This window comes from Myotis daubentonii, chromosome X (assembly GCF_963259705.1).
Source record: "Myotis daubentonii chromosome X, mMyoDau2.1, whole genome shotgun sequence".
In the NCBI taxonomy this organism is placed as follows: domain Eukaryota; kingdom Metazoa; phylum Chordata; class Mammalia; order Chiroptera; family Vespertilionidae; genus Myotis; species Myotis daubentonii.
In genome coordinates this window covers 40,126,904-40,154,544 of record NC_081861.1, presented here as the reverse complement: position 1 = coordinate 40,154,544, position 27,641 = coordinate 40,126,904, and the positions used below count along the sequence as shown (strand labels likewise).

Sequence of the window (27,641 nt, the reverse complement as noted above, 5' to 3'; positions counted from 1 at the left end):
TTTGTTCGCAGTCTTATAGATAAATCTTAATTGTTGTAGCTAATTCCAGGGAGGGTTTGACCTCCAGGCCAAGTGGCTATGAGAATCAGCTGTGTCAGCAGTGAGAGAACTTCTGTCCTCTAGGGAGGTGCTAATCTAGCCTTTGCCTGAGGCTATCCGGCAAATGCCTCTGTGCAGGGCTTGGGCGGGGCGGGTCGCACAGGATCAACAGGGTGGGCCGGAGAGAGCAGTTATGGCGGCTCTCAGTCCTGTCCCAAGGGGCTCTGCCTCTCTGAGTCCCAGCACCCGCTGCAAAGCTCGGAGAGAAAGCTGCACTCGCTCTGACCGAAGCCAGACAGTCCCGCTTCTCCCGTTTGAGTCTGGGTCCCTAAAGACTCGCCCGGATCTGGTGCTCAGAGTCTGCGACTCCCTCCCGATTGAAAACAACAACCCGCCCTCCGCCGCCAGCCCGCTCCGCACACTCCGCACCTCAGAATTTGACTTCAGCACTGCGCCTCCTCTGAGTGTCCGTATGCGTTTCTCTTTCCTCCTAGTTGTAGGACTTCCACTCAGCCAGCGTTCCTGTGGTTCTGGGTGATGTCCCTTCCGTTTTTTGGTTTCACTTTTGAAGTAGTTGTTCAAAGCAGCAAACTCCGGCGTTAACCTATGCCGCCATCTTGATTCTCCTGAATCGTAACGTAAATATCTGATATGCAGGATGTATTTTCATTGTTCGCGACCCACAGGTTGAGAACCGCTGCCCTATAGCCACAATTTCCAACCTTTTTCACGTCAATAATTACTAAAATTCTGTGGCAAATCAAAAAATGTATTTTGCAGATCTGACAAAAAAAAATAGGTATATTTTTTATTCATTCACACTGGATGGCTATTGTTGTATTGGTTGTTTTTTGTGATTTATCACTATGCTTTAATTATGTTCAATTTGTAACAATGAAAATACATCCTGCATATCAGATATTTACATTACGATTCATAACAGTAGCAACATGACAGTGATGAAGTAGCAACGAAAATAATTTTATGGTTGGGGGTCACCACAACATGAGGAACTGTATTAAAGGGTCGCGGCATTAGGAAGGTTGAGAACCACTGCACTAAACAATGTTTGCTCTCTTGTGCTTTTGGAGCCCTTGGGATTCTTGTTGCTCAGGGCTCGCTCTCTTGGCTCCCTGGCATTCTCCCATGTGGCCCACAGCCATGTGGACCCACACACACTAATGGACTGCAACTAGCCTGATGCTGGGCTGGACGCTGCTCCAACATGGAACAGAAACTCTGGACACCAGCTCTGATTTTAGCTCTACTGAAACCCCAGCTACACTTCTTCTATGACTAGACTAAGGGAAAGGAGACCATGGAATCCCAGGGATATAATTCCACAGAAATAAAGTTTTCTACTATATCATATCCTCTCATGTCTCAGAAAATCTCTTTTCTCAAGATACTGCAAGGACTCCATCCCCAACATCAACAGAGGGAGATGAGGCACATTTTTCTCAGGTACATTAGGTTATAATATAAACTAAGGGCTCACTCTTTTTGCCTCTTTATGCATTTTTACATGGGTTATATATTTGATTTGTTTATTATGGATTTTCTGCCAGCTTTGAGGTGGGAGAATACATTCTAAGCTAATTGTTTTATTGCTTAAAGTATTACAAAGAGTATTATGTATGTTTCCCTTTTTCCCCCTTCTTGACATTCCCCCAGCTTCCACTGTCCCCCAGTGTCTTATGTCCATTGGTTATGCTTATACGCATGCATACAAGTCCTTTGGTTGATCTCTTACCCCCCCCTCCCGCCCCCCAACCATCCCCGGCCTTCCCGCTGTAGTTTGACAGTCTGTTTGAGGTTGCTCTGCCTCTGTATCTATTTTTGTTCATCAGTTTATAATGGTCTTTATTATCCATAAATGAGTGGGATCATGTGGTATTTTTCTTTCATTGACTGGCTTATTTCGCTTAGCATAATGCTCTCCAGTTCCATCCATGCTGTTGCAAATGGTAAGAATTCCTTCTTTTTTACAGCAGTGTAATATTCCATTGTGTAGATGTACCACTTTTCTAATCCATTCATCTACTGATGGGCACTCAGGCTGTTTCCAGCTCTTCGCTATGGTAAATTGTGCTGCTATGAACATAGGGATGCATATATCCTTTCTGATTGGTGTTTCTGGTTTCTTGGGATATATTCCTAGAAGTGGGATCACAGGGTCAAATGGGAGTTCCATTTTCAGTTTTTTGAGGAAACTCCATACTGTCTTCCATAGTGGCTGCACCAGTCTGCATTCCCACCAGCAGTGCGCGAGTGTTCCCTTTTCTCCGCATCCTCTCCAGGACTTGTCGTTTGTTGATTTGTTGATGATAGCCAGTCTGACAGGTGTGAGATGGTACCTCATTGTTGTTTTGATTTGCATCTCTCGGATGATTAGTGACTTTGAGCATGTTTTCATATGTCTCTTGGCTTTCTGAATGTCCTCTTTTGAAAGGTGTCTATTTAGGTCCTTTGCCCATTTTTTTATTGGATTGTTTATCTTCCTTTTGTTAAGTTGTATGAGTTCCCTATAAATTTGGAGATTAGGCCCTTATCAGATATGTCATTGGCAAGTATGTTTTCCCACACAGTGGGTTTTCTCGTTGTTTTGTTGATGGTTTCTTTTGCTGTGCAGAAGCTTTTTATTTTGATGTAGTCCCATTTGTTCATTTTCTCTTTAGTTTCAAGTGCCCTAGGAGCTGTATCAGTGAAGAAATTGCTTCGGCATATGTCTGAGATTTTGTTGCCTTTGGACTCTTCTAGAATTTTTCTGGTTTCCTGCCGTACATTTAAGTCCTTTATCCATTTTGAGTTTATTTTTGTGTATGGTGTAAGTTGGTGGTCTAGTTTCATTTTCTTGCATGTATCCGTCCAATTTTCCCAACACCATTTATTGAAGAGACTGTCTTGACTCCATTGTATGTTCTTGCCTCCTTTGTCAAATATTAATTGAGTATATTGGTTCGGGTCGATTTCTGGGTTCTCTGTTCTATTCCATTGATCTATATGTCTGTTCTTGTGCCAGTACCAGGCAGTTTTGAGAACAGTGGCTTTGTAATACAGCTTGATAGCTGGTATTGAGATCCCACCTACTTTGTTCTTTCTCAGGATCGCTGCAGCTATTCAGGGTCTTTTTTTATTCCAGATGAATTTTTGGAACGTTCGTTCTAGGTCTGTGAAATATGCCGTTAGTATTTTAATGGCAAGTTTGTTGAATTTATAGATTGCTTTGGGTAGTATGGACATTTTAATGATGTTGATTCTACCAATCCATGAACATGGTATGTTCTTCCATCTGTTTATGTCTTCCTCTATCTCTTTTGTCAACGTCCTGTAGTTTTCTAAGTAGAGGTCTTTTGTCTCTTTAGTTATGTTTATTCCTAGGTATCTTTTTTTAAAAAAATATGTTTTATTGATTTTTTACAGAGACGACGGGAGAGGGAGAGAGAGAGAGAAATATCAATGATGAGAGAGAATCATCCATCAACTGCCTCCTGCACGCCCCTGACTGGGGATCGAGCCAGCAGTGCAGGCATGTACCTTGACTAGGAATTGAACCGTGACCTCCTAGTTCATGGCTTGATGCTCAACCACTGAGCCACACCAACCAGGTGGGTGTTGCATGTTTTTAAAATTCTTGTGTCATACAAATGTGCCTCTTGCCACATTGGTTGAAAAATCACTGTCCTATAGCAAATCCTGTTGTTCTCTCTTAAAAATAGAACTAGAATCCAAATGGTCCTCATTGCCCCCACTCTGGCTCAGGACTCCATTATCTCTCCCTTGGATTATTACAAAGCCCGCTAACTCTTCTCTCTTCTTCTGACTTTCCCCACATAATCTCTTCTAAACACGGATGCCAGAATGATCCTGTTAAAACCAGTCCAATTGCGTCACTCATCTGCTTGATCATGATCTCATTCCAGATAAAACTCCCAAGTCCCTACAATGGCCCACAAAGGGCAAATTCCATCAGACCCTTCCACCCCCACCTCTCTGACCTCATCTCCGACTGCTTTCATCTTCAGCTGACTGCTTCGGTTACACTGGCCAGTTATTTTCCCATCTCAGAGCCTTTACATTTGTTGTTTCCTTTAGCTGGAAGCTTCTTCCATCAGTCTTTTTAGGTCTTTAATCACATGTCACCTTCTCAGTGAGGCTTTCCCTAATCACCTCATTTATTTATTTATTTAAATATATTTTATTGTTTTTTTACAGAGAGGAAGGGATAGAGATAGAGAGTTAGAAACATCGATGAGAGAGAAACATCGATTAGCTGCCTCCTGCACACTCCCTACTGGATATGTGCCCACAACCAAGGTACATGCCCTTGACCGGAATTGAACCCGGGACCCTTGAGTCTGCAGGCCGACGCTCTATCCACTGAGCGAAACCGGTCAGGGCCCTAATCACCTTATTTATTTAAAATTGCAACTTCTGTCCCTGGCTGGTGTGGCTCAATTGGTTGGGCGTCATCCCATGCACTGAAAGGTTGCCAGTTTGATTCATGGTCAGGGCACATGCCCGAGTTACCTGCAGAAGGCAGCTGATCAATGATTCTCATCATTGATATTTCTATCTCTCCCTCTCCCTTCCTTTCTCTGAAATCAATAAAATATTTGCACCGAACCAGTTTGGCTCAGTGGATAGAGCATCGGCCTGCGGACTCAGGGGTCCCGGGTTCGATTTTGGTCAGGGGCATGTGCCCTGGTTGCGGGCACATCCCCAGTGGGGGGCGTGCAGGAGGCAGCTGATTGATCTCTCTCATCGATGTTTCTAACTCTCTATCCCTCTCCCTTCTTCTCTGTAAAAAGTCAATAAAATATATTAAAAAAAAAATTGCAACTGCTCTGACCAGTTTGGCTCAGTAGCTAGAGCGTCAGCCTGTGGACCTAAGGGTCCCAGGTTCGATTCTGGTCAAGGGCATGTACCTTGGTTGCGGGCACATCCCCAGTAGGCGGTGTGCAGGAGGCAGCTGATCGATGCTTCTCTCTCATCGATGTTTCTAACTTTCTATCCCTCTCCCTTCCTCTCTGTAAAAAATCAACAAAATAAATATTTTTAAAAAATTGCAACTTCTGCTTTCCACTCAGCATTTCCTAACCACAATCATGCTTTATTTTTCTCCATAGAACTTTCTGATATAATTTTTTCCTTTTTTGTCTGTTCCCATCCCTACAACGTAAACTCCATGGGGGCCTAGATTGTGTGTTTTGTTCACTGTTGCATTCCTTAAGCCTGGAATAGTGCCTCACACATAGTAGGTGCTCATTACATTTTTTTTTAAAAGATTAAACAATTTCTGCCTGGCCAGTTTGGCTCATTGGTTGAGCTTTGACCATGAACCAGGAGGTCATGATTCGATTCCTGGTCAGGACACATGCCCAGGTTGTGGGCTTGATCCCCAGTAGGGAGCATACAGGAGGCAGGCGATCAATGATTCTCTCTTCCTCTCCCTTCCTTTCTTTGAAATCAGTAAAAATATATTTTAAAAAAATACAGACACCATCCTGTTTGCCGGCTGGCTGTACACAAATAGGAAGTGGGTAGGTATGCCCCAATTTTCAAACCTCTTCTCTCTCCTCACACTTGCAGTCTTTCCTCTTCCATTCTCACTCTCTGTTGGTGGTCTTGCTTCTTAGTCATTGAGAAAATTTGAGCCATCACAGAATTTCCATAACTCACCTATCACATCCCAGCTAACCAGCACCTGGCACTCAAATCCTCTGCCTTCCTCCTGTTCCTACAGATGAAGTGCATGTGCCAAGGCCAGCCTTTTTGCTTGCATGTGCCCTCGATCCTAACCTCTGTCACCTATTCAGGAACCGTGTTCTGGCAAGCCTTTCTTTTCTGTCCTGCTATTCACTGGATTGTTCCTATCAATGAATAAATAGTTGAGCCCTAGCCAGTTTGGCTCAGTGGATAGAGCGTCGGCCTGCAGACTGAAGGGTCCTGGGTTTGATTCTGGTCAAGGGCACATGCTCGGGTTGCAGGCTCCATCCCCAGTGGGGGGTGTGCAGGAGGCAGCCGATCAATGATTCTCTCTCATCATTGATGTTTCTATCTCTCCCTCTCCCTTCCTCTCTGAAATCAATAAAAATATACTTCAAAAATAAATAGTTGATCATCTCTCCCATCTTAAAAACCTGCTCTTTACTCCAGCTCCCTTTCCAACTACTGCTCCTTTCCCTCCTTCCCTTTACAACAAAACTCTGAAAGATCTGTTTATATTTACTGTTTCCAATTTTTCTCCCCCATTATTTTTTTGACATATAATACACATACCATAAAAGCCATCATTTTAAAGTTACAATTCAGTGGTTTTTGTTTTTATTTTTAAAATATATTTTTATTGATTTTAGAGAGAAAGTGTGAGAGAGAAACATCAGTGATGAGAGAGAATCACCTTTAACTGCTTCCTCCACGCCCCTCACTGGGGATCCAGCCCGCAATCGGAGCATGTGCCCTGACCGGGAATGGAACCGGGACCTTCTGATTTCATAGGTCGATGACACTCAACAGCTGAGCCATGCTGGCCAGACCAATTCAGTAGCTTTTAGAATATGAGCATACTGCTAATTTGAGAACACTTTTATTATATCCACTAGAGGCCCAGTGCACGAAATTCATGCATGGAAGTGGGGGTGCTCTCAGCCTGGCCTGCACCCTCTCGCCATCCAGGACCCTTTGTGGATGTCCAATTGCTGGTCAATCAGACATCCCTCTCACAATCCAGGACCACTGGCTCCTAACTGCTTGCCTACCTGCCTAATTGCCCCTAAACCCTTTGCCTGCCTGCCTGATCACCCCTAACTACTCTCCTGATTGCCTGATCATCTCTAACCACTTGCCTGCCTGCCTGATCAACCTTAACCACTTACCTGCCTGCCTGATCACCCCTAACTGCTTGTCTGCCTGCCTGATCGCCCCTAAACGCCTCTGCCTCAGCCTCCTTCGCCGCGGCTTCATTCCAAAGGACGTCCACAATGACGTCCAGAAGGTCGTTCGGCTGCCCAGTCTAATTAGCATATTATGCTTTTATTATTATAGACTAGAGGCCCAGTGCACAAAAATTTGTGCACTCGGGGGGGAAGGGGGGGTCCCTCAGCCTGGCCTGTGCACTCTCGCAGTCTGGGACCCCTCGGGAGATAACGCCCTGCTGGCTTAGGCCTGCTTCCGGGTGGCAGAGGGCAGGCCCAATCCCTAGGTGCAGCCCCTGGTCGGGCTCAGAGCAGGGCCCATTGGGGAGTTGGGGCGCCTTCCCCTGTCATGCACAGAGCAGGGCAGATTGGGAGGTTGCAATGCCACCCTCAGTCACGCTCAGGGTAGGGCCGATTGGGGGGTTGGGGCACCGCCCCCTGTCACACTCAAGGCAGGGTCGATGAGGAGGTTGCGGCGCCACCCGCTGTCACGCACAGAGCAGGGCCAATCAGGGGGTTGGGGCGCTGCCCCCTGTCACGCACAGAGCAGGGCCCATCAGGGGGGTTGGGGCTCCTTACCCTGTCACGCACAGAGCAGGGCCCATCGGGGGTTGAGGAGCTCCCCCCTGTCACTCACAGAGTAGGGCCGAAAGGGGAGTTGGGGCACCGCCCCATCACACACAGAGCAGGGCGGATCAGGGGATTGGGGCGCCGCCCTCTATCACCCACAGCAGGGCCGATCAGGGGGTTGGGGCGCCGCCACTCTCACACTCAGGGCAGGGCCGATGGGGAGGTTATGGCTCTACCCTGTCACACACAGAGCAGGGCCCGTGGGGGCAGGGGGTTGGGGCGCCACACCCTGTCACACACAGAGCAGGGCCGATCAGGGGGTTGGGGAGCTCCCCCCTATCAGGCACAGAACAGGGCTGATCAGGGGGTTGGGGCACCTTCCTCTGTCACGAACAGAGCAGGGCAGATAGGGAGGTTGTGGCCCCGCCCCCTGTCACACAGAGCCGCAGGGCGACCAGGGGGTTTGGGCGCTGCCCCCTGTCACGCTGATCCCAGTGCCGGGAGGCCTCTCAGCTCCGCTGATCCCGGTGCTGGGAGGCATATTACCCTTTTACTATATAGGATAGAGGCCTGGTGCATGGGTGGGGGTGGCTGGTTTGCCCTGAAGGGTGTCCTGGACCAGGGTGGGGGTTCCCACTGGGGTGCCTGGCCAGCCTGGGTGAGGGGATGATGGCTGTTTGCAGCTGGTCACACACCCTTCAGGGTGGGGGGTCCCCACTGGGGTGCCTGGCCAGCCTGGATGAGGGGATGATGGCTGTTTGTAGCTGGTCACACACCCTTCAGGGTGGGGGTCCCACTGGGGTGCCTGGCCAGTCTGGGTGAGGGGCTGAGGGCTGTTTTCAGGCTCGCGTGTGACTGAAGCTCCGAACTGCTCCTTTTTTTCTTTTTTTCTTTTTTATTCTGGGCCAGCTTTAGCTCTGAGGCTCCAGCTCTTAGGCCTCCGCTCCTGAAAGCAGGTATCTGTTTGTTTCGGTTCTATAATCGAAACTCTGTATCAACTCCAGCTCTGAGATCCCGGGCTCGCTGAAAGCAGGTTTCTGGGGTTTTGTTTAGCTTCTATATTTGTAACTATGTTTCTTAAACTGCAAGCTCAGAGGCTGGCAAGGCAGGCGGGCAACGTTGGAGTCCTCCGTCACTGAAGCAAGCAAGCCTCATGTTAGTTTCAAGCTGCCTGGCTGCCGGCTGCCATCTTGGCTGTCAGTTCATTTGCATATCGCCCTGATTAGCCAATGGGAAGGGTAGCGGTCATACGCCAATTACCGTGTTTCTCTTTATTAGATAGGAGATTAGCAGTGACTTTCCATCCTCCTTCTCCCCCAGCCTTAGGCAACCAATATTTCTGTTTCTATGAGTTTGCATATTCTGCACATTTCATATAAATGGAATCATACTTTGTCATCATTTGTTTTTGGCTTTTTCACATAGCATAATCTTTTCAGGGTTTCTTCATGTTGTAGCATGTGCCAGTACTTAATTCCTTTTCATGGCTGAATAATATTCCACTGTGTGGACATATTTTGTTTATCCATTATCAGTTGGATTCTAGGGTTGCTTCCACTTTTTGGAAGTAGTGAATACTATAAACACAGTGTGCTTAATTTCTTGCAGTCCTTTCCTGCTTTGGTGTTTTCAATACAGCAGCCAGAGGGATCCTTTTGTTGTAAAATATTGGCAGATTATATCACACCTCTGCTCAAAACTTTGCAGTGGTTCCTGTATCATTCTATATGGTAATAGACCGTATCTTCACTATGCCTCCCATCGGCTAATCAGTGCGATATGCAAATTAACCACCAGCAAAGATGGTGGCTAATTTGCATACTGCAGGCAGGGCGGGACAGCGCCATCCTGCCTGCCCCGCCGCCATCTGGGCCTGCTATTTGCGACCCAGGGCGGTGGGGCGGGACAGCACCATCCCTCCTGCCCTGCCGCCATCCGGGCCTGCTACCTGCGATCCGGGGCAGCGGGCATCCCATGTGCAACCCGACCCGGGGCAGCCGGGCAGGGCAGCAGCGGTCGGCTGGCCCACCCAGGCGTCCCATGTGCGACCTGACCTGGGGCGGCGCCCCAATCCCCTGATCGACCCTGCTGTGTGCGCGACCCAGGGAGGCAGGACAGGCACTGAGGGATCAGGCCTGCCATCTGCCACCCGGGGATCGGGCCTAAGCCAGCAGGTGGTTATCTCCCAAGGGGTCCCAGACTGTGAGAGGGCACAAGTGGGGCTGAGGGACACCCCCCCACCCCCCTCCCCCACCAGTGCACAAATTTTTGTGCACTGGGCCTCTAGTCTCTATATATAAAAGGCTAATATGCTAAGTGTCCCTCCATCCGTCCAACCAGTCACTATGATGCACACTGACCACCACCAGGAGGTAGATGCTCAATGCAGAAGCTGCCAAGCTGCAGTGACTTGGCAGCAGCGGTTCTTGGGTGACACTCTAAAACCAGAGAAGAGGGAGCCCGATTCCTCGAAGGGCCACACGATTCCACCTTTGGCTGTGGGTTATGTTGTTGCTGGGGTACTGTTGGCCCCGAATCTGGTTTACTGCACACTTGGATTTGTGTTCCACACCCTGTACGACAGCAACTTTGCAGAGTGCCCTCTCGCACTTCGGGACCCCTTGGGAGATGTCAGAGAGCCAGTTTTGGTCTGATCCCCATAGGCCAGACCAAGGGACCTCACCTGCCAGAGGGACCCCGCTTACTCCACAGGTGCCGGGGAGGGACCGTGGGAGGTTGGCTCCAGGGCATGTTCCCCCCTGCCCCCCGTCTCACCAGCCACCTTCTAATTAATTTCCTTTCAATGTGCACAAATCCATGCACCGGGTCACTAGTTCGGAATAAAAGCCCAAGTCTTAACTATGATTTGCTGGATCTTGCCCATTAGCTCTTGTGACTTTATTCCATCCCTTTAGTCGACTCTCCCCCTTACTCACTCTACTCCAGCCATAATGGCTTCTGCCATTTCTGAACAGGCCAGGCACACTCCTAATCCCAGGGCCTTTTCACATATTTTTCCCTTTGTAGTAGGAGCTTAATATTTGTGAATGCATAAATGAGCTCTGGATATTTCTAGGGATTTTTAATCCTATGTATGTAGCTGTCAATATATATTTTCCAAGAATTCACCAAGTATGAGCCTATCTTTGCTATCATGCCTTCTTTAAAGACATAAATGATCATAAATTTTTGTGGTGTATAGGACAGCCCAGGAGACAGTAAAGAAAATTCTGGGCAGCCCCTATAGAGCTTCTAAATACCAAACAAAGGCTATAAAATTTCTCTAACTTTTCTCCTATGGAATTAGTTTAAAGATAACATCTGTGACTACCATAGAAAGTTAGATCTTAGTTTGCCTCTTGAATTTTTCCTGCCTACATCACTTAGCATCACTTCTTTCACCAGAACAGCCAACTCCCCATGGCTGTAAGAATCATGGGGGCAGGGACTGTGTTCACTACCATAGTCTCAGTGACAACACTAGGAGGCGCTCAATAAATGTTTAGATATCCAGGTCTGAACTGTCTCCATTCTGTCTTTATTTCCAGAGAAATCAAAGTCTGTGTCTGAAGAAAAGTGAGCAAGAAACTAAATGAATGTAACTTTTCTGTTGTTTACAGCATAGTTTTTTAAAAATATATTTTATTGATTTCAGAGAGGAAGGGAGAGGGAGAGAGAAATACAAACATCAATGATGAGAGAGAATCACCAATCGGCTACCTCCTGCATGCCCCCTACTGGGGATCAAGCCCGCAACCCAGGCATGTGCCCTTGGCAGGAATTGAACCTGGGACCCTTCAGTCCACAGGCCAACACTCTATCCATTGAGCCAAACCAGTTAGGGCTACAGCATAGTTTTTTATTAAGAAAATGAAACTATGAGTTATGAGGAAGTGGTCTTCACCCCTCCCCCCCTGACACAAGAAAGAGAACAAGGAAGTAAACAAGAGGAAGGTGGCAATGTGGAAAAGGCAGGCAAGATGGACTTTAAAAACTATTTAGCAGGAGGGAGGGCCTTCCTGTAGTCTCTCCAGTTGTTCTGGTTTAGGGATTTTCTCTAGCAACACGTGGCAGTTTAGGGGCAGGAGACTCCCACACCACTGCCTTTCTCACATGGTGCACTGTGCTCTGGTTATTTCTAGCTGTCTCTTGCCACCACTGGGCCATGGTTCAAGGATAAGGACTTGTTTGAGTCCTTGACCGCCCCCCCCCCCACGCCAGGGTCTGGCACTGTCAGTGATTAGTAAATGTTTGCTAAATGAGTAAATAAATGAGAAAAAATTTACGGGGGTGGGGAGTGTGGTTTACTGAGTTGAACTGGCAAGGCAAGTAGAACAAAAGAGGGAGGTGCTGACATGAAAACAGCCTTAAGAGGGCTGGCAACAGGCCCTAGGCTGGGTAAGCAGACAAGTGATGCCAACTTACGAATGATGGGTTTCAGAGCATCGCTTCTCCTAGGACCAGCTCCTCTAACTTCTGCCACCAAGAGGGTCTGCATTTCACTAATGACCTCAATACTTCCAAATGCAATGGACACCAGATTTCTTATTTTCCTTATCCTGTGGCATCAGACATTGCCTGCCATTCTCCTTAAAATTTTCCCTTCCCTTCTTTTAGTATTCTCTCCCCCCAAGGTGAGGACCATTCTCTTTGTCATCTTTGATGGGTCTTCTTTTTCTTTTTATTAATCTTCACTTGAAGATATATTCCCATTGATTTTTAGAGAGAGTGGAAGGGAGAGGTTAGAGACAGAGAGAGAGAAACATGGATGTGAGAGAGACACAATGATTGGTTGCCTCCCATACCCACCCGGTCCAGGCCCACAACCAAGGTTGTGCCCTTGACTAGAATCAAACCTGGGACCCTTCAGTCTGCAGGCCGATGCTCTATCCACTGAGCCAAACCGGCTAGGGGTTGATGGCTCTTCTTTACCTGCCTCTTGGGATACTGGTTTCTAAAAGCTGAGGAAAACACAAAGCAGTGACTTATTAAGTAAATATAAACTGACACCATGTTAGGAGGAACTAGCAGGATGAAAATTAAGCAACAGGTCAAGGATGTTATCTAAACATTTTGGTTCTTATGGAATAAGAGGGAACCATGATTTGATTTTCTTGGTGGTTAAAGTAAAGGCAGAGGTTAGTGAAGGTAGAAACGAATATCATTCCTCCCCTTTCAGAATTTGCAAGAGGTTAATTCAATATCAAATTTAATTTTTGAAAACGAATAGCTATTTAGTAAAAGTTAATAAACACACTTAGCTTCATACTTGAGTGATGTTGATATTTATTGACACTAATGAAAAATAAGCTAAGACTGAGAGTTGTTATTTAAACAGGAACAAATATGGGTGCAGTTTCCTTCCTGGATAGGCCATGCACTTAGCTCATGAGACCTAAGATAAAATAAAGGTTGGATTGTCAAGAACCAAACAAGGGTTAAATTTTACTTCTTAATATAAAAATTGCTAGAGGCCAAAGGAGATGTTTAATAATATTCTTTCCACTAACATCACATAAGCACACAAAAATCTAAAACTAATCCTAAAATTTTAGGACACAGGATATAGACATGACATGACTATTTAAATTTTGCATACGCAAACACTTGTTATAAACTTCACTGTACTTGTACTACAATTACATGATTGTTGCTTCTACACTACACAAAGTCAACAGTTATCACCAACAATGAATGTAACTAGATCTAAACAAGACTTTAAACAAGACTTCAAAAAGACTCTGCTCCACTAAATTAAGAAAATTCAATTCAGGAGTAACAAAATCTTTTGATTTTAAAGCCGGCTCCCTTCTTCTCATGTCATACCTAATTAAGTCCTCACTTGACATTTCCCACCTGCAAATTGCAATGCATGTCCACTCTGATCTTTGTCTGACACTTTAATTTGTAGGAATTGCAAAAAAATGAAATCGTACTTCCAGTCTGTACCCGCAATCAGGTTCCTGCTTTGACACAAAATACACTCCTCTGCAGTGTACCCCACCAGCTCAGCGACCCCCTTTCTCTCTCTATTCCTTTGCCCGGAGGCACTTCTGGATTACTTAATACATGCTCTTTGACTGCCTACACAGTCAGGAGGACATGTATGGCATTTGGACTTATCACTCCTCTCCGTCTTCTTTTCTATGGCTAATACCACTTTCCTGCTTTTTTTCTATTGCTGAATCTCCAGACTTGGTGCCGTCATCAGGGGGACAGAGTCGATTTCGGCTTCGAGCACCTGGTTGGTAAAGCTGCATTGCTGGGCGATCCTAAAGTAAAATGAAATGTTAAAACATTGCTACTTAGTGTTTACAGGGGATTTTCAATCATAGGTTATGTATTGATATATACCAGAACCAACTCATACAAGGCCAAAAATGTGAGGGCACTATACATGACAGCAAGTATTGGTGGTTAATTTGCTTCTAACAGCCTGCTTCCTTTCCCCGATCTCCAAAGAAAAGCAACCATTTTATAAGTATTATTTTATATGCCTAGGGTAAATTTTCAATAAAGCTATTGTCTAATTTTCTTAACGATTTCAAGAGTAACTGAATTAGCTAGATTTTTTTTTTTTTTTTTTAGAAAAACCACAACCATTGCCTACCTCTCTTCCCTATCGGTAAATCGACTCTTATTTTTTAAAATATTTTTATTAATTTCAGAGAGAAAGAGGGAGATAGAAACATTAATGATGAGACAGAATCATTGATTGGCTGCCTCTTGCACACCCCACACTGGGGATCAAACCAACAACCCGGGCATGTTCCCTGAGTGGGAATCAAACCTCCTGGTTCATAGGTCGATGCTCAACCACTGAGCCTTACACTATTGATTAGTTGTTTTTCCAACTGTTTATCTTGAAAAATTTTAAATCTATAGAAATATTGTAAAACTTAAACAATGAATACTAATACCTTTCTTCTAGATTTTAACTTTGTCACACGTGTTTTTTCTGTCTCTAGTATGTAAGCACACCTATATACACATTGAACAAGGATATCCTTTTACATAACAATACAACTGCTATTGATCAATCATAGCATCACACTAAAAAGACACCCAGATATTATATGCTTCCTGATATGATGCATAGGAAGTACACAACACTATCTATTAAGTGTTCTTGCCAAAAATTTCAGCCTCATATATTCAGGCCTCTAGGTGAGGGCATGCCTGATTTTGTGAATAAAATGTGATTGGCACATAGCCACACTCATTCTTTTACATGTCTATGCTTACAGAGCTTAGTGGTTGTGACAGAGACCATATGGCCCACAAAGCTGAAAATATTTACAATCTGGCCCTTTATAGAAAACATTTGCTGACCCCTGCCCTAGATATGACCATCAGTTTTCAAGGAAACAAACATTAAGGAACATGTTAAATGATACCACAGGAATGTAATTAGCCAATCTGGACCATTAGAAGCTCTACAGAACAAACTGGTTTCTGCAACAAATAAATGAAAAACAAAAGGAGGGGGATTGTTTAGATTAGAAGAGATTTAAGGGGAGATATCAAGCAAATACAATTTGTGGACCTTGTTTGGAGCCTATAAAAAAGATATGAATGAGACAATTGGGAAAATCTGAACACTGAGCAGGTAGGATGTTAAGGAATTATTAGGTTTTTTAATGTAAAAATGCTATTTGGGTTATATTTATTAAGAAAAAGACTTGATTTCTAATATTGATGAATGTAAAGAAGAAATTATATGTCTTGGATTTGCTTGAAAACAATCCAGTAGAATGGGTAGGGATGGATTAGAGTCGAAAGGAGGTTGGCCTCCAGTTGATAATTATTGAAGCTGAGTGATGGGTACATTGTATTATTCTGTTCTACTTTTGTGGATGTTTGAAATTTCTACAGTAAGTTAATAGAAGGACCAAACAATACTGAAAAAAGCTGCAGAGTTAAAGTTCCTATAATAAAAATGTCTATAATAGAATTTCCTTTAAAAGTTCTATAATAAACAATGAGCTAGCCCTTTTAGGAAAAGAAAAAATAAGTGTAACAAAAGGAGCACCTTGTTTCTAATGCGATCTCTCTTAACCACTTCCTCTTTCTTTTCCGTTTTTTCTAAGCTGGCTAGTGATTCTGTACTTTCAGTCTTCTTTCCTTTATCCCGAAGTGCTTCTTTCTCTTTTTTAATTTCTTCTTCCTTTCTTTTAAAAGCCTTTTCTTTCTCGTAGCGCTCCCGCTGCCTCCGGCGTTCTTCTTCTTGACGCTTTAGTCTCTCTCTTTCCCGAAGAATGCGCTCTTGATCGCGTTCATAATCCCGTTCCCTCTCCCTGTAGTCTCTGCCACTCTCATCTTCGGGTCTGCATGAAAAAACAAATCTGAGAATGTACCCACAAAGATCTTCCAATCACAAATGCAGGAACACTCTGATTCTAACTTGGCCACTGCAATGAGGCTGCACTTTTGGAGCAGAGTAAAAAATAAATACGAGCATGTAACAGCCCTAACCAGTTTGACTCAGTGGATAGAGCATCGATCCATGGACTGAAGGGGCCGAGGTTCCATTCTGGTCAAGGGCATGTATCTAGGTTGCAGGTTCCATCCCAGGGTCTTGTTGGGGCACATGCACATGCAGGAGGCAACCAATCAATGTATTTCTCTCACATTGATGTTTCCCTCTCCCTCCCTTCCACTCTTTCTAATAATCAATGGAAAAACATCCTTGGGTGAGGATTAACCAAAAAAGAAAAACAGTAACAAAGAAACAAAAGTCATCCACCCAGATCAAGATATTAGAATATTTAAAACCTTTCCTCCTCATCCCTGTGCCCCTGTTAAAACAGCTTATTTAATTCAGGTATAAGTCAAGGACATAGCAATAAAACTAGCGTCAAGAAATACGTTCAAAACAAATGTACTAAAGAGCCCTCGCCTACTGACCTCTTAGGCTTTTCATCTTTAAATTCGCCATCACAACGTTTGGGCAATGTACAACTTTGCCCACTGGCTCTTTCATCACTCAGATTCTCTTTGTCCAATTTCTTGGCCTTTTCTCTTTTGTCCAATTCTTTTTCATCCCCCTTTTCTGGCTTCTTGAGCAACTTTAAAGAGAACAAATTTATTTTGAAGGGTGGGACACTGTCTTTTACGCCTATCAAAGAAAACAATATACTAAATATTTTAAATTTTGACTAGAAAAGGCCCCTTTTTTCTGCAGATACTTAAACTTTCAGGTGAACAATAGTGCACAAGAGCAGTAATTTACTAAAAGGTTGTTATTAATATGAAAGTGTTATCCACTCAAATGACGTGGTTTAATCACTTGTGGCAATAGGATCAAGACTCCTTTGGCTTTAAAGGGGTCAGCCTTTAAGTGAACCAATGCATACGTCCAAGTATGCCTTTTATAGCAAAGCAGCATGTCAATACAACTTGATGGGAAAATATGCCACAAATTCAAAATGCTAGGTAGAGCATTACTATTGGGAGTATTTTTATGTATTACTTGGAATGACAAATATCTTGGTCACCAAAGGAGCGATCTATTGTGAGAATAATTTTGCCTTGAGCCTGAGAGTAACTTACTTATATAATGGTACAATCATATTATCATTAGAGATGAATAGTAAGAATTATTTGGCATTGGATTTAAAAATCCAAATACCTCATACAACAGCACAGTGAAGTTCCATCTCTACTAAGTAGGAACTCTGTACAATGTCATCATGTGTATGAGAGGATGTAATTCTAAAATAAAAGCGTTTCATATAGACCAAATTTCTAACAAATTTTTTTTCATACCACTGCTACAAATCTCTAGAATACCCCCAAGTGTTGGATATTCAGAAAGACTCTTAGGCAAAATGGAAGAATTTCAAGTCTCAGGGTGAAGGCATCATACAGGTTACCAAGCAAAAGGCCAAGCACCAAAAGATTTAAGCATGAAGTATTTCAGCACAGTCAGCCACTGCAAATGGTGAGTCCAAACTGGACACTAAGAAGGCATTACTGTAACGTGAGGATACCATGTACAGGTTTCATTGGAGGTGTTCTTATTTCTCTAATGAACATCTTTGTTGGGAAGCCAAGATGTTCATTACTCTAATAAGAACATTAATGGGTGTCTCTAGCATGGATGGCTCTACCTTCTGCCTTGCTGGTAGTTAGTAATAGCAAGTCAAGTCACTTGTGGTATGGCAGACATTGCTACAAAGAATTAAGATGGGAACTTTCCCACACTGTGGCCAAGCCCCTTATCAACAATAATGAGCCCTGGAGAGCCTCAGGGAACCACATAAACTGCTGAATTTTGAGGAGGTAAAAGGAGACCCTACCACCTCCACAGACTCTGAGATTTTTTCTAACTTTCTCTGAAATACTTAGTACTTCCCCAAGAAGTTCACTGGAACAAGGGCTGTCCAAGCCATGCCCTGAGAAGGGAAGCTGCAAGGCCGGGATCTTTCTATAGGTTTTCCTCTTCCTGTATGCAATGTGTTAATCAGAATCAGCTGCTTATAGATTCCCAGGGAGATGCAAGAAGGTAACATGGGAATCATGTGAGAGAGGAAAGCACGTAATGCAGGATATTATCTGTAGTACTTGCACAAGACAGTTATGAGAGGCAGCTAAAAAAGAGAAAGAGCTATTTAGGCATAGTTGTCCTCTGGCTGTATATTGTTGAAGCTTCTGGGGACAGAGCAGAGCATCAGGAAGTCATATGGGCTTCCTTTTAAAGTAGGAATTTAAAATAGCTTGCTTTTAAGAAGACTCATCAGTCTGAAGGGGTTTTCTACAGGTATCACTACCACCACCACCAAAAGGATTTATTAACTAAGACCTGTGTGTGTGTGACATGATACTAGGTGTTCTGTATCATGTACTTGGTCCTTACATTTTTCTGATTCACAGCTTGTAACAGAAACCTGTGTACCTGAAGACAGTGGAAAACAAACAGATGAGGCAACTTAATGTATCAAATATGAAGGAAAAGCTGAATAAAAACCATAATTCATGCCAGCCAGCCCTATTTTATGAAGAATTGACAGAATAATCATCTAAAAATTGAACATTTTAAATGATAAAAATAACACAGATCTGCCCTGAATAAATAGCATGTAAACTACTTAGTCCTTTTAAATTATCTTAAAATTAAAAAATCATACTATTAGTATTATATAAAGATTTTAATTGGTTCACTTGCCCCCCCCAACCAAAAAGGACAAAAACAAAACTGAATACCTATATTTACACCACACAAGATGCATGCATATTTATAAAGAAGTAGATACATGCAATTTTCTGTAACATGCAGTCAGTTTAAGTTATTTTCATACCTTAATCTTTGGTTCTTCCTTTAATTTGTCCCTTTCTGGAACTCTTTCTATCTTCTTTAGCTTTTCTATATCTTTCCTTTTTCGTTTCTCTTCTTCTTTCCATTTCCTCCTCTCTTCTTCTCTTTGTCTTTTTCTTTCTATTTCTCGCCGCCTTCTTTCTTCTCTTTTCTCTTCTCTCATTCTCTAGAAAGAAAGATCGACACACACCTTCAAACAAGATAATCATCACCAAAACTTAAATCAATCCCAAAGGCATGGCGGGCACCCACTAAACTGGATCATCTTTCCTTCCTACTTTCTACCTCCTTAACCCCCTCCCCACCCCATTCAGTATATGAGAATGAAGTCCAGGACTTGCTAGTATCAGTCTCCCACTGCTGCCTTGCTGTATTTCAGAAAAATCAAGAGTGTCTCCTGAACAAGCTAAGGGCTCTCTGGGTTTGCAGAATGATTCTTTGATCCAGCAACCAAAGAGAAGGAGGGGGCCACTAAGCCAAATCTCTAAAGAATAATGTTAAGAAAAAGCAGCTGTTTCTCCTAGGGGATCCCAATGCTCTTAAAATGTTTAACAGAATGTGAACCAATGAAAAAAAAGTATTGAGAAAACTATAAAAACAGAGGTTTACCTGCTTGTTTTTCAGGAAGCTCAATAGTGGGGTTGTCTTTTTAGCTACATAAATGTAAACAGATTATTAATAATACTTATCCACCCCTAGAAAGGATTCCATTTTCTGACATTCCCTGCCAACCACCCAAGGTGGGAAAAACTATACCCCTTAGACAGACAGTTCACAACTATATTATCAGAAATTTTTTTACAGTATTCCAATTCTGCAAATTTAAAATACCTTTTAAAAATTAAAGAAGTACAAAATAAAACAATAAACTGTTCTACAGATGGGAGTACAAATTTGTCCAACTGGGAATATATACGTGTCTATTAATAAAAACCAACTTTTAGAAGAATATTTAATTCATTTTTTAGTATTCTGAACAATACTATCTAATCTTGTAGTTAGCTTTTGAAAACATACTTCCTTTGGATAAATTCTTCGGAGTGGACATCCTGGGTCAGAGGCTATGCTTATGTTTAGAGTTGATACAGTAGTGACAGCTTACTGCTAGAACCAACATCCAAGCTAGAATTTCTCAAGAGGTTTTCAGTTTTGTAGTCACTAAATCCATTTTTTTATATATTTCTTTTTATCAATATTAGCTTCTTATTACTAGAAAACATCAGCTGATCTTCAAATGCTTACCAACATCTAAAGGTACCATGAGTCTTCAAACATTTTATACTTATGTTACATTTGTGTGGCACTAAATAGGTCACAGAGTTTTCCCCATCTAATCAGAGCAATCGCATAATCCTGTGACACAGGTATTATCCTCTGCTTATTGCGGTAAAAGAAAGAGTCTCAGAGAAGTTAGTGCTTTCCCCATGACCATACAGCTATCAAGTGACAGAAGTGGAAGTCAGACAGGTCTTCTGATGAAAAAGCCATTGACCTTAATTCCTTTTGTCCACTTACCTATTAGTTCTCTATTTTTAGCTTCTATTTCCTCTAGCAGCGTCTCTGGAGTAGATGTCATTTTCTCATTATCAGCAGCATAACTTTCCAAAAATTTTCTATATTCTGGATCTAAATAATTGTTTAAGGAAACAGAAAATATAGTAGAGTTTAAACAAACAGGAAATTATTATCTAGGATTTTATCAAAGAAGATTAATTTTCTACATCATGGAAGATTGAAAATAAACCTATACCCACAAGATAAACTATTTACAGCTTTCTTGGTTACTCTCAGAACTCCTATTAGAGATACCCACAAAGGGAGTATGGTGTAACATGGGGTCAGGGAAAATGAGATAGCAGAGATTATAATAGAAACTTCAGGGATGATAAAATAGTTTGCTTTTGAAAGTCACTGCTCCTACTAATCCAGAGTCACACTTGTGAAAGAAATGCTATGTGTATATAGTTACAGTATATATTTATTATGCATACAGAATGTAAGCAATTCCTGTATGGGTAATCTTCACTTTAAGTAAACTCAACATATGAAAATCAGATGTTCCAAAAAGACACAAAAGGGGAATGTCATGGATGGCACTGGAGGTGGTGGTAATTCTTGGAGTTCTTTCCTAGATGCCTCTGACATCAGACAGGGTAACACATCTGAGTTACTATACTTCTTGTATTTGGAGTTTCGATGCAGTGTGGACCATATCACTTGATCTAGTCTTCCAGGTCTGAATCTATCATATAATCAATAAGCAGCTGCATGTTGAGTCTTTTCTGTGTTCTTTACAAAATGGTTATTATAGTAGAAAATAATGGAAATCAAACTAGATGGTTCTAAAATATCAATCTGATAGAAAATATTGCAGCTAAGCCATTATCCAATATAAGTTACAGAGATCTCAAAATCTGGGTCCAGTTTACCATATGTGGCAATTATTCCAGGTTTTTAGTTCCTCTCTTTTGGCTCAGTGTAACTACTGTGTGTGTAGTTAACTTCATATTCAAAGCCAAGAAAATAGGACTCACCACTTTGGTTACTTCATATTAAGTTACTTGAATACATTAAGTTTTCCAGTAGAGCTCTCAATAATAAAGCTTCCTCTTTATAAAAATGGAAACCCAAAAGTTTGATAATCATAATAGTGGTAAAAGCCTCAAGTAGCTGTTGTACTACTCAATGGTGGAGGAATGAAATGCCACTAGCCAAAGAGAGTGAAAACTCTATAGGAAACCTACCTCCATTTTAACAGTTAAGCAAAGCTTTCATCAATGAATTATATTTCATATTAACTTTATCCCATATGTTCTATTATTTAAAAGCTTGGAGTCCAATTAATTCTCACAAAGGTAATACTTTTTAAAAGCCTATGGCATTAGCATTACAAAACTAGAGCTATACTGTACCATCATCGATAGTCCCAACTTTAGTATCTCTTTTCTTAGTCTTCTTTTTTGCAGCTTTTTGAAAAGGAGCAAACTCTACTATTGCAGGATATTCCTGACCTGTTTAGAAAAAAAATATCATACTTGTTATATAACAAAGAAAATATCAAGTGGATAAAAGAGAGCCCACTGCTCTCTAGGCTTTTCTTCTTTTTTGGAGGGAGGGGCTTTGTCTGTATTTTTATTAAAAACTCTTAATGTTGACATTATTGTAGGTTTCCCCCCTATTTCCCCTTTCCTAGCTTCCTTTGATGGCAGTCATCTGAGAAGTGTCTCCAAATGGGCATCAATCACACTGGCCCAACTAAAGTCAACTCTACCAAACGAGCCCCTAATGGAAAAAATGAAATGAATAAAACATTCATTTAGCCCTGACCGGTTTGGCTCAGTGGATAGAGCATCAGCCTGGGGGTTGCGGGCTCGATCCTCAGTAGGGGGCGTACAGGAGACAGCAAATCAATGATTCTCATCATTGATATTTCTATCTCTCTCCCTTCCTCTCTGAAATCAATAAAAATATATTTAAAAAACAAAAAAAAAAACCCACAATCCAATTTTTAAAAGTTCAAAGGACTTGAACAGACATTTGTCCAAAGATGATATACAAAAGGCCAAAAAACATATGAAAAGATGCTCAGATGCTCAAGAATATGAAAATGTTAAACTATTAACTCATTAATTATTAGGGAAACGCAAATCAAAACCACAATAAGCTATCACCTCACATCCATTAGAATAGTTACTATTAAAGGAAAAACACCCCACAGAAAATAGTAAGTGTTGGTGAGAATGTGGAGACAGAATGCTTGTGCTTTACTGGTGGGAATGTAAAATGGTGTAGCTTCTATGGAAAACAATATGATGATTCCTAAAAAAAATTTAAAATAGAATTACCATATGACCTAACAATTCCACTTTTGGGTATACAGTGGGGCCTTGACTTACGAGTGTCCTGACTAACAAGTTTTTCGAGATACGAGCCATCTCTCGGCCGATTTTTTGCTTTGAGTTGCGAGCTAAAATTCGGGTTTTTTGCTTTGAGTTGCCAGCTTCAGATACCCCACCGCTAGTTGGAGCAGCGAACGTCACAGTGAACGCCACATCAGCCCAGCATCACGTGTCTCACTTGTTCACTTTTTGATTTGACATACGAGTAATTTGAGTTACGAGCTCCGTCACAGAACGAATTAAACTCTTAAGTCAAGGCCCCACTGTATATTCAAAAGAAGTGAAAGCAGAGACTTGAATAGATTATCTGTACACCCACATTCACAGAAGCATTATTCACAATAGCCAAGCGTTCAGAGAAGCATCCATGTTATATATTTTAAAGCCTGAATAATATAATATTCCATTGTATGTACATACTACATTTTGTTTATCCATTCATCTTTCAAGAGATATTTGATGAATGGATAAACAAAATGTAATATATATATATACATATACACACGCACACACGCACACACACACACACACACAATGGAATATTATTTGGCCTTAAAAAGAAAATTCCGACATATGCTACAACATGGATAAACCACAAGAAGTCAAATACTATATGATTCCACTTGTATGTGGTACCTAGAATGGTCAACTTCATAGAGATAGAATGATATTTGCCAGGGATTGGGGAGCGGGGAACATGGGGAGTAGTTTTTTAATCAGTATAGAGTTTCAGTCTTGAAAAATGAAGTTCTAAAGATTGGGTGCACAACAATGTGAATGTCAACACAACTGAACTGTACACTTAAAAAATGGTTAAGACTGCAAGTTTTTAAAATATCATTTATTTTTTAAAATATATTTTTATTGATTTCAGAGAGGAAGGGAGAGGGAAAGAGAGATAAAAGCATCAGTGATGAGAATCATTGATCGGCTGCCTCCTGCATGCCCCCTACTGGGGATTGAGCCTGTAACCCAGGCATGTGTCCTTAACCAGAATCGAACCTGGGACCCTTTGGTATGCAGGCCGACACTCTCACTGAGCAAAACCAGCTAGGGCTGCAAATTTTAGTATTGTGTATTTTACCACAATTTTTAAGAATGCAAACAAAAATAAAGGAATGAGCTAATGATACATGCTATAACAAGGATGAACCTTGAAAACATGCTAAGTAAAAGAAGCCAGTCACAAATCCTGGTGAATGCAGAATCAGATTGGCTTAATAACTGATATATGTGAAATGCCTAAAATAGGGTAAACCATAGGTAGAATAGTGATTGCCAGGGGTGGGAGGGGAAAACGGGAGATGAATGCTAATGGGTATAGGATACTTTTTGGAGTGATAAAAACATTCTGTATTTACATAGAGGTGATGGTTGCACAACTTTGTGAATATACTAAAACACTGAATTTTATGGTATGTGAGTTATAACTCAATTAAAAAAAAACACAAATGTTGCCCTAGCCGGTTTGGCTCAGTGGATAGAGCGTCAGCCTGTGGACTAAAGGGTCCAGGTTCGATTCCAGTCAAGGGCACATGTCCAGGTTGTGGGCTTGATCCTTAGTAGGGGGTGTGCAGGAGGCAGCTGATCAATGATTCTCTCTCATCATTGAGGTTCCTATCTCTCTCTCCCTTTTCCTTCCTTCCTCTCTGAAATAAATAAAATATATATTTTAAAAAACAAAACAAAAAATAAATGCCCTGGCAGGTATGGTTTAGTTGGTTGAGTGTGGTCCTATGCACCAAAAGATCACTGGTCAGGGTGCATGCAGGAGGCAACTGATTGATGTTTCTCTCTCTCCCTCTACCTTCCTCTGTGTAAAAAAAAAAAAAAAAAGAAGAAGAAAACATTTTTTTTAAAAAAAACAACTACTGGAAAAAAATATACCAGGTCCCTGCTATAGAATAATATCACACAAAGTATAAAGATCATTGACATGTAGACATAAGCCAGAATAAAATAACTAGAATTGACCAGAAGGTATCACAAAGCAGTCATGGAGGAAACATGACTGGAAATCCTGGTGAATGCAGAATCAGATTAGCTTAATAACATATATACGAAAAGGAATAGATAAACTAGACTGAAAAAAAACAAAACAGAAGTGATTCCAGACTATGGAGGGCCTTAACTACGAGGCTAAAGAGTTAACTTTTTCACAATTGTTCTTAAATCACTATTTTCAAAAAGATTAATTTCATGGCAATATAACAGACTGAATTATACAGAAATGGAAAACCCTACAAGTTTAGACAGTGGTTGTCTAAGCATTAGGTGACAAGGACATAAAGTATGAAAGTATTAGTAAGAATAGATGGACATGATGTTAAAAAATAAATTTAAAAGATTCCTCTCTCTCTAAAATCAATCAATAAATAAAAATTAGCCCTGGCTGGTTTGGCTCAGTGGATAGAGCGTCAGCCTGCAGACTGAAGGGTCCCAGGTTTGATTCCAGTCAAGGGCACATGCTTGGGTTGCAGGCTCGATCCCCAGTAGGGGATGTGCAGGAGGCAGCGGATCGATGATTCTCTCTCATCATTGATGTTTCTATCTCTCTCTATCTCTCCCTTCCTCTCTCTGAAATCAATAAAAATATATATTTAAAAATAAATAAAAATTACAAAAGATTCATCACTTGTTTATATGTAAGGTATAAAAAAAGAGAGGAAAAGATTAAATACAACTCAGATTTCCAGGCCAAGTCACTAGGAAATCACTGCTATCTACTGGAATAAAGTTGGAGTAGAGAAGTAGCTAGTTTGTAGGGATTAATAAAGTTGGACAGTAGCATTATTCCAACAAGTAATTATTGGCAGGAGAAGATTTGGCTTTGGGTAGTGGGCACACAGTACAATATACCACACCTGATCTTGTACCACCTCAGACCTATATGATCATATTAACCAATGTCACCCCAATAAATTTAGTAAAAAAGGAAAACAAACAAAAACCTACAAGTAACTATTGGCTTAAACGACTTGAATAAATAAATGCTGGTCCTTAAAGCAAGATGAGAAGTAAATGTTTAAAACTTGTCATACAAGTGTAAAGAGTCACTTATCCATATTACTGTTGAAACTAGTAAATAGTCAAAATAACAGATATTCTAATTTTAGGGCAAAAAAATTGTCAGAGGAGGAGAAAACAGGCAATTTCATTCAGTTGATCAAAGTATGAAATAACAGGTTAATAAAAACACCTTAGGGGTGAGAAAAGTCACATATTTATAAGATTGTAATAGGCTTATCAAATGTGTGAAACTCTTTAACTATTGCACATTTTATCACTCGGGATTTTGGAAAAACTATCAAAGCATTGAGAAAATACTGTGATACACTCTGTCTTAGACAAATGACAAAGAAACCTCTTGTTACTAGGACTCACCTTTATTGTCAAGGAATACATAACCATCAAAGCGATCCCTGAACAAAATAATGTCCTCTTGGTTTTTAAAGTTGATGTATGCTCTGGCATACATATGAGGATACAGACTGCAGAGAGGAAAGCAATTATGTAAATGTGCTTGCAGGTGTCTGGCTGAATTATAAGAATGGGTATATTAAAGAGACAGGCTCAAAAATCATATAGACATTAGTACGATAAAATGGAATGGAAGAAACCTTTTTCATTTACCCCTCCTCCCCCCTCTTTGATTTATTTTACCTAGTATCATTAGAAAAAAACTCAAAATAATCATGCTCGGGCATAGGCTGAAGATGTTCTTGAAGCTGCTCCTTGGTCAAAGTGGGAGGTAATCTCCGAATTACCACCTTCAGAAATGAATAAGTAAAATAAAATTAGTACAAATCAATTTTTTGTCATACCTGAAAGAACCAATATCCCTGAAGAAAGCTGGGCTTTAAAAGAGATCACCTATAAAAACCCTGGAGAAAATAGTCCTCTAATGCTAGGAATCAATCAAACATAATAGTAACTCGGTTTTAAAATTTTTCTTTGAAATGAGAACTGTCTGGATCAAGAAAAATATCAGGTTCTGTTAATCCGAAGCCCCGCAGTTTACTAGGTTTTTGTATCATTTTCCATCACGCATTTTTCAATAGATGTGGTGGTAAGAAATGAGTAGGCCAAACCTGGTCTTTTATGGGTGCCACAAGCTCTTGATTTACTAATATTTCCCTAACACATCCTAAAACAAAACCCTTTCTCATTCAGCATAAAGAATTCAAAGCTGCGGAATACCGAAAATTCCCTCATCCCAAACAGGATGAACCCGATGTGGCCCCCAGACCATTAGTCCCAATACTCCCTCAACTCGCCTCCATTAATATTTCCATCACAAACTATGCCCACCTTTGATAACCCCTTCGCTATTTAATACCCCCCATTAACGTTTTAATTCCTCATTCTCTTTATTATCACCCCATCCCATTATCATTTCACAGCTCTGATCTACACCCTTCTCGTCTAGGAATTCCCCTCCCCCCCGCCCCCGTTTCCTTCACTCCCACCCCCGGGCTTGGCCGAGAGCCGCCTCCCGCCCCATTTCGGTCCAGTGGATGAGACAGGGTGATGCGATTTTCACTCGGGTGAAGAAACAGAAAGGGAGACTGGGGGAAGAAGGCAGCCCCATTCCCAACCATCCTCCATGGGTGGCGGACGCGTCCCGCCCTCTCACGGGCCAACCGCCAGCTAGGCACCTTGCTCAGCGCCTCTTTCTTCTCCTTGTTCCGATCCTGCTTATCTTCCCCTTTGGTGCTGTCCCCCGAAGCCCCACTACCACTGCCTGTGGCCCCCGGGGGAGTCAAGAGGGTTACTCGCTTCTCCTTAGGCCTATAATCCTTCTCTTCCTTCATGGTTACGGCTTGGCTCCTCGCGGTCGAAGCTCGGCCCGAATGCCCCTACCGGGCACCTACGACTCCCTTACCCACTGCCGTCAGA

The 27,641-nt window shown here is 41.9% G+C and overlaps 1 protein-coding gene and 1 long non-coding RNA gene across 6 annotated transcripts in view; one reads left to right on the top strand and one right to left on the bottom strand.

Annotated features, from left to right (window-relative positions):
* The window catches only part of LOC132224701 (uncharacterized), a 26,258-nt gene extending 4,102 nt beyond the window's left edge, over window positions 1–22,156 (top strand). Inside the window, exons 2-4 of one of the 3 annotated variants that reach the window (XR_009450713.1) lie at window positions 3,463–3,647; window positions 20,043–20,097; window positions 22,037–22,156. This is a non-coding gene — a long non-coding RNA (uncharacterized LOC132224701). Of the gene's footprint in view, window positions 1–1,235; window positions 1,416–3,462; window positions 3,648–20,042; window positions 20,098–22,009 lie in introns of those variants that run through there. The other 2 variants (XR_009450714.1, XR_009450712.1) reach the window with 2 other exon arrangements.
* UPF3B (UPF3B regulator of nonsense mediated mRNA decay) lies at window positions 12,796–27,641 on the bottom strand. Of its 3 annotated transcripts, XM_059679795.1 has the most exons (11): window positions 27,401–27,641; window positions 26,406–26,512; window positions 26,127–26,233; window positions 21,756–21,854; window positions 20,359–20,469; window positions 19,453–19,496; window positions 18,827–19,009; window positions 18,385–18,423; window positions 16,434–16,594; window positions 15,559–15,853; window positions 12,796–13,798 (listed from the first exon to the last, which is right to left on the bottom strand). In XM_059679795.1, the coding sequence occupies exons 1-11, from the start codon at window positions 27,554–27,556 to the stop codon at window positions 13,649–13,651; spliced, it is 1,452 nt and encodes a 483-aa protein (XP_059535778.1). In that variant the 5' UTR covers window positions 27,557–27,641; the 3' UTR covers window positions 12,796–13,648. The 3 variants fall into 3 exon arrangements, with proteins under 3 accessions (XP_059535778.1, XP_059535779.1, XP_059535780.1); XM_059679796.1 differs by lacking the exon at window positions 18,385–18,423 and having other exon boundaries at window positions 27,401–27,640; XM_059679797.1 differs by lacking the exon at window positions 26,406–26,512 and having other exon boundaries at window positions 27,401–27,537.

Bases quoted from the DNA above. Each gene is read 5' to 3' on its own strand.
- UPF3B (XM_059679795.1), bottom strand. From the start codon at position 27,556: ATGAAGGAAGAGAAGGATTATAGGCCTAAGGAGAAGCGAGTAACCCTC. The intron at 26,513-27,400 runs GTGCCTAGCTGG...TCATTTCTGAAG, and splicing joins AGAAAGAGGCGCTGAGCAAG to GTGGTAATTCGGAGATTACC. The intron at 18,424-18,826 runs GTATGAAAATAA...CACTGTCTTCAG, and splicing joins AGGAAGAACCAAAGATTAAG to GTACACAGGTTTCTGTTACA.